General features: G+C 40.8%; 1 protein-coding gene across 1 annotated transcript in view; it reads right to left on the bottom strand.

Annotated features, from left to right (window-relative positions):
• Positions 1-4,657: 4,657 nt before the first annotated feature.
• The window catches only part of frmd3 (FERM domain containing 3), a 74,426-nt gene continuing 66,314 nt past the window's right edge, over positions 4,658-12,769 (bottom strand). The window contains exon 14 of the mRNA XM_084087815.1: positions 4,658-5,819. Coding sequence (XP_083943941.1) covers positions 5,167-5,819 — 653 coding nt within the window. The 3' untranslated portion in view covers positions 4,658-5,166. The remainder of the gene's footprint in view (positions 5,820-12,769) is intronic.

The raw sequence follows: 12,769 nt of genomic DNA, 5'->3' as shown, positions 1-12,769 counted from the left end.
AGGGTTATTTATATAGAACTCAATATAGTTGACAGAAATGTGTCATTAGCCCTTTTGCTATCACCTCAGCAACAGATGTGACATCACATCAGATTTGCATCACAAGTAGCCGTGTTAATTTGATTGGTTGATGTGGATGTGGTCAAAGCCCTGTGTCAGGAAGATCAACGTCAGTCTGATTCTGGGCCGCTGAAGGAAACACAAACGTAATCATGCGACTGTATTATCATCTACTTAAAGGGATAGTTCACCCAAAAATGAAAATTCTCTCATCAATTACTCCGATCTCCGATGTATATGACTTTCTGTCCTCAGATAAACACACTCATTTTTTTAGGAAAATAATCCATCTCTGTGAGTCCATATGATGCAAGTGAATGGCTGCCACTCGTTTGTTTGTTTGATGGCGGTAATCCATATGACCTCATTGAATGAATCGATGTCTTCTGAAGCCAAGCGATAGGTGTAAGAAAAATACTAATATTTTAAACTCTTTTAACTATCAATCATTGCTTCTGGTCTACTTTCATACGAGCGATCATGAGAGGGACGTTGACACACTTACAGTCATGGTTGGAATTATTGGCACCCTTGGTAAATATGAACAAAGAAGCCTGTGAAAATAAATCTTCTTTGTTAATCCTTTTGATCTTTAATTGAAAAAAGTTCTCAAAAATATAACCTTTCATTGAAGTAAAAGAATTAAAAATGAAATGAAATAAACGTTTTTCTCCAATACATGCTGGCCACAATTAATGGCACCCTTTTTCTTCAATACCTTTGGCAACCTTCTTTTTCCAAGATAACAGCTCTGAGTCTTCTCCTATAATGCCTGATGAGTTTGGAGATCAGAGACTATTCCTCCATACAGAATCTCTCCATATCCTTCAGATGTTGGTGCATCTCCTCTTCAGTTCAGCCCACTCATTTTCTATAGGGTTCAGGTCAAGGGATTTGAATGGTCTTAATTCTGTGCTCAGTGACCCATTTTTGTGTTGATTTTGATGTTTGTTTTGAATCATTGTCCTGTTGGAGGATCTAAACACTGCCCGTTATAAGATATCTAGCAGAGGCCGTCAGGTTTTGATTTTTTATCTGTTGGTATTTGATAGAATCCTTAATGCCATGTATCTGAACAAGAAGTCCAGGTCCTTCAGCAAAAAAATAGGCCCACAGCATTAAAGATCCAGCGGTATATTTAACCGTACACATTGGGGTACTTTTTATCCTTGATTGCATGAAACCCATCTCATGTGTTTGCTGGCAAAAAGCTTTTTTTTTCCATCTGACCATAGAACCAGGTCCTGTTCGGAGTTTTAGTGGTGTCTAACAACTGAATGTGCTGGAGTTTGTTTTAGGATTTTTCTTGAAACCCTCCCAAACAACATGTGGTGATGGTTGGATAATTGTTTAGGCTTTCTGACCCAAGACTCAACTAATCTCTGCAATTCTCCATCTGTGATCCTTGGAGAGTCTTTGGCCACTCAAACATTCGTCCTCACTGTGCATTAAGACAATATAGACACAAGTCCTCTTCCTGGCAGATTCGTAACATCTTTATTAATTGCCCTGATGGTTTAGCTTTAGCTATTTTCTTACAGCCACTTTCTATTTTGTGACGCTCAACAATCTTTTGCTGCACATCAGAACTATATTCTTTGGATTTACTCATTGCGATGGATGATTAAGGGAATTTGGCCTTTGTGTTTACTCATATTTATAAGAAGTCATGGCTGGATACTTTCATGCTCCTAGTCACCCTGGTGTGCTAAATTTAAAAAAAAAAAAAAACATGAATGGGATGAACTACAGAGATATTTTCCTTATAATAATTTCTAGGGGTGCCAACGTGTTTTTGAGAGAGAGAAAAAAACATTTATTTCATTATGTGATTTTCCCCCCACTTTCAATTGTTTTACTTCAATGAAAGGTTAGATTTTTTGCAAATATTTTGATAAAAAAGATCAAAAGGATAAACAATGCAGATTTATTTTTACAGCCATCTTTCATCATATTTACCAAGAATAATAATAATTCTGACCATGACTGTATGTCACGTGTCTCAACGTCCCTCATTTGAACGCTTGAATGACAGTTGACTGGAAGCAGTAATTTATATTTTAAAAAGTTAAAAATATTAGTATTTTCCTTACACACACCTATCGTTTCACTTCAGAAAACATTTATTAATCCGTAAAAACTTTATTTCGATGGTCTACTTTAGCTATAAGTAACATTGCGACTACATGTCAACTTATTCTAACCCAAACCTAAAAATGAACTCTAATGAAAGTTATTTGACATGCAGTTGCAAAGTTACTTATAGTTAGTAGAATGTGTGAAGTGGACCATCAATATAAAGTGTAACCGATTCATCCACTGGAGTCATATGGATTATCGTCACGATCGCTGTGTGTGGTTTTTCAAGCGTCAACTGAGTGGCATTCACTTGTATTATATGGACTCACAGAGATGAATTATTTTAAGTTTATCTGAAGAAAGAAAGTCATGTACATTGGGGATGGCATGAGGGCAAGAATACCATTTTTGGGTGAACTTTAATTACATATAAAAAGTGTCAATGGAAAAAGCCATCACAGGGTTTTTTTCTGGTTTGGCATGCATGGGGATATAACAATAAATAAATAGAAAAACAATCTTTAAATCTATTTGCCAAACAAGTTATCCAGAGGGAAGTTAATCAGGGACAAAAACACATTTCATGATTCGATCAATTCCCAAGGAATAAAATCAAGTTGTGTGCTGCATGAGTGACTGAAACCCTTCACTGATACAATTTTCACAATCAATACGGAACTGCATTAAAAAGAAATATATATATATATATAAAGATAACTATAAAGAAGAGCCAACTGTGCAAATGAAATGTAGATTTCACAACTTTTTTGGGCCAAGTGGACCATTTGTGAAATAAATTTTATTAGCTGCACTTTCATTGTTTCAATACGTTCAATCTTTGGAGTTCCCCATAATGATATTGACACAACACATGTTCTTTAATAGGTGAATTTATGGCATTTTATGCAATTTGGTTATGTATTTTGTGTGATTACAGTGATCCGTTTCATAAGAGCCTCTCAAATGTACTAGCAACCTGCTGTTACATCTGCTCATGACATCTGAAAATCTGAAAAAACAAAATCAAAATCTGTTTTATAGTTTGTGCTATTCTATATAAAAAACACAGCACAGCATTTTAAGGTAAACTATTGGTGATAATAAAAAATATTTCACTTCTATACCACCTACTTTTTAGTGTAAATCAGTTTAAATAAGTTAACTTAGGTTTTTTTTTTTTTTTGCTGAAAAATATAACTAACTGTAAGCGTCACATAAAAATGTATAAAATTTTAAAAACAGATATTAAGTTTTAGCATGTATAGCTTGCCCTCGCTCTCATATCAGTGTGTGTTTTGCTCTGTGAGAGGCTGAGAACGTTTAATCCAATACAGTGTTATGAGGTCAAAATCTGCTTGTCTTAATAGCTGATTTGATTTTCAAGAAAAATAAGTAGATTTAGGGAAGCGGGTCCGAGCTCATTTCCTGCCTGTGCCTCTTCTACATTTTGACTTGCATTATTTGTGTTGTTATGGAGGTTGATTGAGTCAAAGACATCAAATCATTTGATATGGACTCTTCATATGAGTGTACAGGATTCCACTTGGAAACTGCTATAAGGGTCCAGAATTAACTTAAGCGTCAAATGTGAATAGAAAAATTGTCTTTGATGAAGGAGTGTTTAACTGGCCAGTTTGGCTAGTTACGTAACCGTTTAACAGTCACCTTATGAAAGCTTGTTTCCGCCACGGAATAAAACAATTAAAAAGGTGATTTCGACTTTTTATCTCACAATTCTGACTTTTTTTATCGCAGTTGCGAGTTTATATCTCACAATTTAAACTTTATAACTTGCAATTCTGAGTTTATATCACAATTGCAAGAAAAAAAGACAGAATTGTGAGTTTATTCAAGACTTCACAATTCAGATATTTTTATTCTCAGAATTGTGAGATATAAACTCAGAATTGCAAAAAGTGTAAGATAAAAAGTCGGAATTACCTTTTTTATTTTTATTTATTTTTATACCCTCACTGATATAAGTGAATCAAAGAGATACAAACTGACTACTTCTAACAAATTTACCATCAGAAATTAAACTAGGATGCCATGATGTGTCACATTCCTGCCGTTAAACCAGCAAAACAGAAATATGAGGAACAAAGTCCTAATGGGTCTAGATTTTTTTTTGTGAGAGCTGGTGTTTTACAAAGAGATTTACTAGTATGTGATGCTTGAGCTGATGGGGAGTCAACTCAAAAGAGTCTAGGATAAGAATTGATTCTTTTTGTAAAATTGTTGATTCATATGGCTGAAGTCAGAGCTGACTTGTAAAAAAAAAAAAAAAAAAAAAAAAACATGTTTTCCGCAAATATATAAACCAAATATATAATATATATATATATAAATCTGATTTACTGTGCAAAACTTGGGGTCGGAAAGATTTCTAACGTTTTTGAAAGAAGTCTCTTATGCTCACCAAGCCTGCATTTATTTGATCCAAAATGCAGTAAAACAGCATTACTGTGAAATATTACAATTTAAAATAACTGTTTTCTAATTTCATATTTTTTTTTTTAATGTAAATTCCTCCAGTCTTCAGTGTCAAGAAACATTTCTTATTATTACCAATGTTGAAAACAGTTGTGCTGCTTACTATTTTTGTGGAAATCGGGATACAGTATTATTTTCCATTGAAGATTTCAGAATCCCACCATTGACAGCTAAGGCAAAAAGTTAATTTTGGACCCTGATTGATATGTTTTTTAATGACAACAGGCATGTGAAATGAATGGAAAATATTGAAAAGGCATACATATCCACTATCAATGTTGAAATGTAAGATGCATTTCTATCCGAGCTGTGCTTTTCGTACACCCTTCATGAAGTTGACTGAACTATCTGAGAATAGGCACATTCTGTTCTCTATGCTACAGCCGGGACACTGCCTCAGTTACCGCTATGAAAACGTATTGGCATGATTTGCAAAAGATGTGAATGAATAAATCATGTAATGTAGGAGAGCAAACCTGCCCATTCCATTTCATTCCCGCCCCGTTCCCTGTAGTTCCTGTAGGACGGTGAGCCTCAGTCGCCCCATAGCTGCTCCGTTATGAGTTCGAGTTTGCAGAGGAACCAGCGTCGCATGGGGCAGTAGTACTCGTAGTGGAACTGCTCGAACTCAGGCGTCTGGCGGATGTCATGCAAGAAGGAGATGTCCAGGTCCGACTCCAGCAGGACGAGGAGAAGGGGAAGTAGAATCACGAGGAGACCGATAGCCATCACCACCAAACGCGCGGCACTGCTCAGACAGGCCTGGATCTGGTGCCGCCCGCTCGACGGGTTACACAGCGACTGCCGGTACGCCTCTCTGGCGAGTTCCCTCTCCCTCTCCGCCTGGAGCTCCACCTGCATCTCTGGATCCGCGTGCAGCTCCTTCAGCAAGCGCGCGGGACTCTGGAACAGCAGGTCTAGTCCGCCCTGACCCTCCTCCACTGGCGTCGGGACCATGCTGGCACACGGGCTGTACGCCGTGTCAGATATGGTGAGGGTGCTGCACTCATCGTCTTCATTGTCTACACGGATCTCTCTCCTTTCCTCATCTGCTCTCGTCCTATTGGCTGCCTCGTCTTCTCGTCTGCCCTGACCGTGGTTTTCCCTCTCCTCTATCTCTGCTTCCTCAGGAGTGACCGACGGCTTCAGTGGGGACAGATGGACAGATTCCTTCAAAGCCGAGAGTCCTGCGGAGTGAACAATTGGTTGTGTTAGGTCACAAAAAATTCACAGGATTTCAACGACATTTCCTGAAGGACATACGGGTCATTGTCAAGATAGCTAGTATTATAGATTACATTTACATAGTGCTTTTCTCTGCACTCAAAGGGTTTTACATGGAAGGGGGGAATCTCCTTAACCACCACCAATGTGCAGCATCCACCTGGATGATGCGACGGCAGCCATATTGCGCCGGAACGCCCAACACACAGCAACTTATTGGTGGAGAGGAGACAGAGTAATGAGGACAATCAGTATATATGGGGATGATTAGGAGGACATTAGGATGGACAGAAGTCAATGGGCAAGGAGTCAATTTTGCCAGGATGCCGGGGTTACAACCCTACTCTTTTTTCAAAGGACATCCTGGGATTTTTAATGACCACAGAGAGTAAGGACCTTGGATTTAAGTTTATTTAACCGTACACCTCAGTTTATAAGTAAGTAACATTTCATTATGTTTCCATTCTGATATAGGGAAAAAAATCTCTACAATTTTTTAATACAGAAAATATTGTACTTGGCAAAAAGCAGAAGAATATTTGTGTGGGGTAATGCGATGATATTCGATAAGTTAATTAACTATTAGACTTTTTTATTTATTTTTTTGCATTAGAATCCTATTAACATTCAAGACCAAAACATTTGACACAAAACATGTTTTCAAAGACAAATGTAGGTTATTACTGGGTTTTCCCAAATTTGAATGTGTGATTAATTACAAGGCACAATGAAACTGAGTGATACGAGAATTCTATATCTATATGCAAATACATTCTAAACTTATCTTACGTTTTTTTTTTTTTTTTTTTAAGGCATTTACCGCATAGTAATATGGATAATAGCTAGAATCTGACATTGGAAAATCTGTGTATATATATATATATATATATATATATATATATATATATATATATATATATATAAACAGAAATGACTCACATTCATAACATTCACTGTACACAACATCCTTGAGCTAACTAAAATATTATTTTATGTCATTGTGGCCTGCAAACTATTCCACAGTTTAAAGCTTTTGCTCTTGTAGTGTGCATGTCGTATGTGTTTATACAGCAGTTTAAAGGCACGGCTGCAGCCTGTGTTCTTTAGACAAGTCCCGTCTAAATATAGACCCAGCTGCCTGGGTAGTGTGGATTAAGACAAGTCTCCCGGCTAAGTTGCCATTGACGTCGATGCTTCTCCATGCAACTATTCTCTAACACACACAGACCTCTGGAATGTCATCTAACATGACCATCTTCTCATTTCCCAATGATATTTTACCATAGCTGCTATTGAAAAATAATTCATGTCTCTTCACATAGAAACTAGATTGATGGATTGAAAGCATTAATTCCACAATTAGTAATTAAATGATCTATAATTGACAGGGCATACTAGATTTTATGGCATCAGCATTGACAGCCACTTAACAGTGCCTGAAATATAATATTTGTCAAACTAATTGGATAATCATGAGTTATCTATTGAACACCTTATACAGAAGCACACTTAAGCAAGTAGATGCAGGCATGGGCAAAAAGAAGATGTCACCATGGCGACATAGAGAGACATTTAGCCCAGGAGGACAGTCATCACTAGCAAGACTATCATGGCTACCATGGCAACAGTTAGATGCAACAATAACTTAATATGAGGGTGATGTTCGTAAAGAATGTGAAAGATGTTAAAAAAAGAAGATAAAAAAAAAAGTCATTTTGCACAAAATTAAACATACCCTGCCCTCCAAATGACAAAGAACTAGATTTTTCCATTTTCTGAAGAAAATTGTTAACTGCCTGCAAAATGATTGCAACTTAAATGCAATCATTTTAATCACATTTAATTTTAATCACAACACTTAATCATTTAATTTGGACCCAATCACTCAGGTTTACATCTAAAATGTTGCCTAGCAGTTTCATAGATTTTGTCTTTAGATAAAATATCATTTAAGTTGTCAGTTTATATTTTAGTCAATTATACTCTAATGTAAATCTATAATAATATCCGAAAATAACATATTAGTTTATGAGAAATGAAAAATGACACAAAATATTTGTATAGACATTTAACAAAAGCTCCTGAAATAACATTATAATGACCACACTATTGTACTACAATGTTGTGAATTCTTTTGTCAACCCTTTGGTCATTATTTTATTATATTACATTATTGACAAGTTAAACCAAAGAAGAATCAAGACTTTTCAGCTGCCATTAAACAATAATTTTCAAAAATGTTTCACTTATCCATGTCGTTCCAAACCTGTATAAATGTCTTTCTTCTGCGGATTACAAAAGATATTTTGAAGAATGTTGGTCACCAAACAGTTTTGGTGCCCATTGATTTCCATTGAATGGACAATATATATATATATATATACAGAACTATGTTATGTTCAAAAAGACTACATTTTATTTTGGGGTGACCGATCCCTTTAATTTTTCAGAATGATGCAAGGTTGCTAGTCAATGAAGAAATCAAGTAGGAATCATCATTTTAACAGTATTTTGGAAGCTTCCGTACCGGTTCCTGAGATGCGGTTTCCATGGCCAAGCAACCGCACATATACGTCTCGTGCCGTGTAGTTGGCCATGCGGAGCTGCAGGTTGTGATGTGTGGTGATCTTCACCTGACAGCGAATGGCATCCGCCCGCTCTTCCAAACCTTCATCCAAGACCACATTCAGAACCTCATCTGCATCCTCTTGTAGACATTCCTCAGCAACAACTTCACAACCCACCACACTGTGAACACCGCTTCCACGCTCCCCCTGCTCTCCGAGAACCTCCATATCTGACCCCCTCCACACCTCCCTCTCAATCCCAACCTCACTGCACAATGACTTTCTCACAGCTTCTGTCTGGTTGAATGATGCCAAACACTCTCCCTAACTCTTCTGGCTGGGTTAATGTTGTAATAAATCACACACACCCATAGGATGGGGTCCTGCCGGCCCCTTTCCTTCACCGGATAGCGGGCATGTCGGCAGTGTTAACAAAGTCAGGGCATTAGGGGTTGGATCAGCCCAAATGCAGGATGAGCTATTTATACAGCATCAGTCATAGCACAAGGCTTTGCTAATCACAGGGGCTGATTATGGTGAAAAGATCCACTCCGGAGTACAGTACAGCTAGCAGACTGATCATCCTGATCTGAGGTGTCATGCTGTAGTCAAGTCAAGTCACCTTCATTTATATAGTGCTTTTAACAATATAGATTGTTTCAAAGCAGCTTTACAGTGATAATAGGAAATTAAAGTAACAGAGATTGTTTTGGCTTTACAGCAGCTCTAGAATAAAGTTATTGTCCAGCTAAAGTTATGATTGTTTTGATTGATTCACTTCCATCGCAACGATCATTAGTTATTAACTTAGGGGCCGCTAACACGACACCGTTCTAACAGAAAACCCTTAAGTTCTATCTGCGGAAACTTTAAAACCGCAAACCTGTGAGAACGCTGATGGCGTGCACTTGCGTATTGCGTGTTTAGTCTATAGGTATGTGCGTTTGAATATGTGTGCAGGCGTGTAGTCCTTCTTTATAAACCAACCCTCAACAAACTACTTGTCTGGCCCTGAACAATCTCTTTTTATTACTTTATTAAAGAGTCATGAACCCCCCTGTTTCAGCACCAGTTAGTTCTCACCACCGTTTTGAAAATGTTACAAAAGTGGGCGTGGCAAACTGCAGAGTCGAGAGGGAAGAGGGGAGACTGACAACACAACAATAACTTCTGATTCAGACATAGGACTGGATTATCACAATATTTTTATCATATAATCCGATAGCGAGATTTATTACGATAATCATTTACCATTAATGGGAAAGGAAATGCTTTCCACATATTTGTTAGAGGTTGAAAATGAATGTAAACATGTAAACTTGTTTGTTCACAATTAAACTCCACGGAGTAGCAACCTGTCACGGGTGGCTGTAGTCACAACTTGCACAACGAAGGAGATTAAGGAATTAATAGTCTTTAATAATGAATGCAACTCAGGAGAACACAACCAAGGAACAAAGGATAACTCAGGGCTTATAAACACAAGAGGTAATCAGAGTAGAAACAGAACAGCTGTGGGAAACTAATTAACAACCAATGAGACTAATTAGTGAACTAAGGAAAACAGAATCACAGAAACTGAGTAGACAGAACATACATGTTACAGTAGCTCTCCCTCCCAGAAGGCGCTCCTCACTCCATAAAGAGCCCATCTGTGGAGGGAGGGAGGGGGCTTTGGAGGTGGGTGTGGAGCTGGTGATGGACAGGAGTCGGTGGAGACAGAGAAGTTGGTGGAGAGAGACACCATGGTGGAGCCAACAGTGGGAGGAGCTTTGACTGAAGGGCTGGCTGGAACCCAGGGACTGACTGACTAAGGTGGAACCAGGGTGCATGGAGTATGGAGAGGCCAAGGATCACGGTGATATCCATGGCCCAGAAGCTAGAGGTGGAGCTGCTGGCTCATGGGACCGAGGTGGAGACAGGGGCTCAGCAGAACGTGGCGACGACAGCGAGAGTGAGGATGACAGGGAAGCCGGAGAAGCGGCTCCACCAGGCTCCTCCAGGTCTCCTGCAGCTGGAGACCCGGAAGTCTGTGGTGGATGCAGAGCGACGACTGACTGAGCCAGAACCATGAGGGAGCCTGGTGGAGTCCTTGGGCTGACAGACCACGGTGGAGTCAAGGGAGCGCAGAACCAATGGGCTGATAGACCGAGGCGGAGACATCGACCAAGAGCCTTGAGGTGAAGCCGGGGAATCCTTATACTAATGCCGAGCTGTTGATCGGGAACCCCGAGGCGAATCCGGTGGGCCACACAGAGTTAGGGTGCAGGCAGAGCCGAGGAGAAGGGCGACACCAGTGGAGCCGACAGAACCAGCGAAGAAGATGGGACCAGGAATTCGGGTGGGAACATTGGTGGAGGAAGATTTCCAGACAGGACCAGAGCATGCGGCCAGGACCGGCTTGGAAGATGAAGACTTGAGGGTGGGGACTCTGGAGGAAACTGGATCTGGTCCTCTCCTGGCTCTGAGATGGACTTAACACAGCACACTTTGACTCCAAGGAGACCCAGGTGGCAGGCTCTAGCACTTGTTCTGTGGTAGGCGTGGACTTTTCTGCCTCGCAGATGGTGAACGGGGAGTCGTCCAGCTGGAGCACCCACCACCAATATTCCTCCAGCGCCCTATGCTCACAGTTCATGAGGCAATGTAATACTAGTAAGTCCATATTTTCCTTATATTACTCACTTGGTGGGTCCTGTATTCTATCAAGGGTGGCTGTAGTCACAACTTGCATGATGGAGAAGATATATTATAGTATATAGATAGATACAGTATATAGATATATAAAGATATAAATAGATATATTATAAGGAAATTATAGTCTTAAATAATAATAATAAATGCAACTCAGGAGAACACAACCACATCAAGCATAGACGATAAAGGACAAGGAACTAAGGATAACTCAGGGCTTATAAACAGAGGTAAAAAGAGGCAATTAGAGTAGAAATAGAACAGGTGTGGGGAACTATTTAACAACCAACTAGACTAATTAGTGAACTAAGGCAAATAATTTATTACTGACATGCACTGACTGTGTCACGATACAGAAGGAGACAACACAAGTAACTCAAGTTCCCTTTCGTGGTCACTACGAGTTACGCTGTGACGACGAATGGGGTTTCGCTTAGAAAGCCTCTCATCTTCGAGAAATAAATCTGTGCAGTGATCTGCCAGTGTTTGTGTGTTCATCTACCTGGTCGCTTCAACACTCTGCAGAGATTTTTCCTCTCACAAAAGAGCTTGCGCGTGGCACGTCTTTTTAAAGATGTCTCGCCCGTTCACTTGTGGTTGCGGTCTACTAATCTTTCATTCTGATGGGCACAATCGTATGGGCATAGATCACGCTAAGGCAGCGTTTGTGGATGACTCATGTTCTCACTGCGGGAACATGACCATCGCAACGCTTCGGTCGAGACTCAATGACCTTGTCAGAGGGAGAGTCCCCTCATCCACACCCCGATCTACCACCTCCACGAGAGGTCGTACTTCGGCTGGTGGCCAGGGTGACCTGAGGGTGACTGTGTGGACTAGTATGCCGACGATACGTCCTCGGCCCACATCCCCCTCTCTAGAGTTGCAACCCGCGAGTGTTCCGATTGAGAGCACGGGACCGTCTTCGGAGGGTCCTGCGTGTCTCTTTCGGCGCTCCAGATGACGAGACAATGTCAATCGCTGCATCACAAGGTGGGCAGGAGTCCTCGGGGAATGAAGATTCGGCTGTGCTGCCGCCTTCGGGTGTGCCAGTCTGATCCCGAGCTGACGGCCATGCTTTCCCGGGCAGCCGCGGCCATTGGGTTAGAGTGGAGTCCTCCACCCTGCCCTGTGCGTTCGCGGCTGGATGATTCGTTTTTGGGTGCGGTCGCTGATCCCCGTCAGCGTCCAACCCCAATGTCTTTCTTCCCGACGTGCATGAGGAGGTCACAAGGTCCTGGAAGACACCCTTGACACCCGATGCAATTGTGTCCGCAGAGCGCTTCCTCCCGTGGCGATCCAAAGCACCCCTCCAAAGCCTGTAGGTTTTCGTCTACTCTGGTGGCGAAATCCTATAGAGCCACGGGGCAGGCAGCAGCCTCTCTGCATGCCATGGCCACTCTGCAGGTCTACCAGGCCCAGATACTCAGGGACATGCAGGACTGACCCAGGGCTCTTTGATGAGCTACGTGCCGCCACTGACCTCGCTCTCCGGGCGACGAAAATGACTGCACGCTCCCTGGGTCAGGTGATGTCCACATGTGTGGTCCAGGAGAGACACCTGTGGCTCAACCTGGCCGATATGAGAGATGCCGAGCGAACCAGTTTCCTCGACACTCCCATATCCCAGGCTGAACGCCAGGCTAAGCGGC

Source organism: Abramis brama, assembly GCF_963993115.1.
Source record: "Abramis brama genome assembly, chromosome: 16".
NCBI classification, from domain to species: domain Eukaryota; kingdom Metazoa; phylum Chordata; class Actinopteri; order Cypriniformes; family Leuciscidae; genus Abramis; species Abramis brama.
This window is presented reverse-complemented; position numbering and strand designations above follow the sequence as displayed.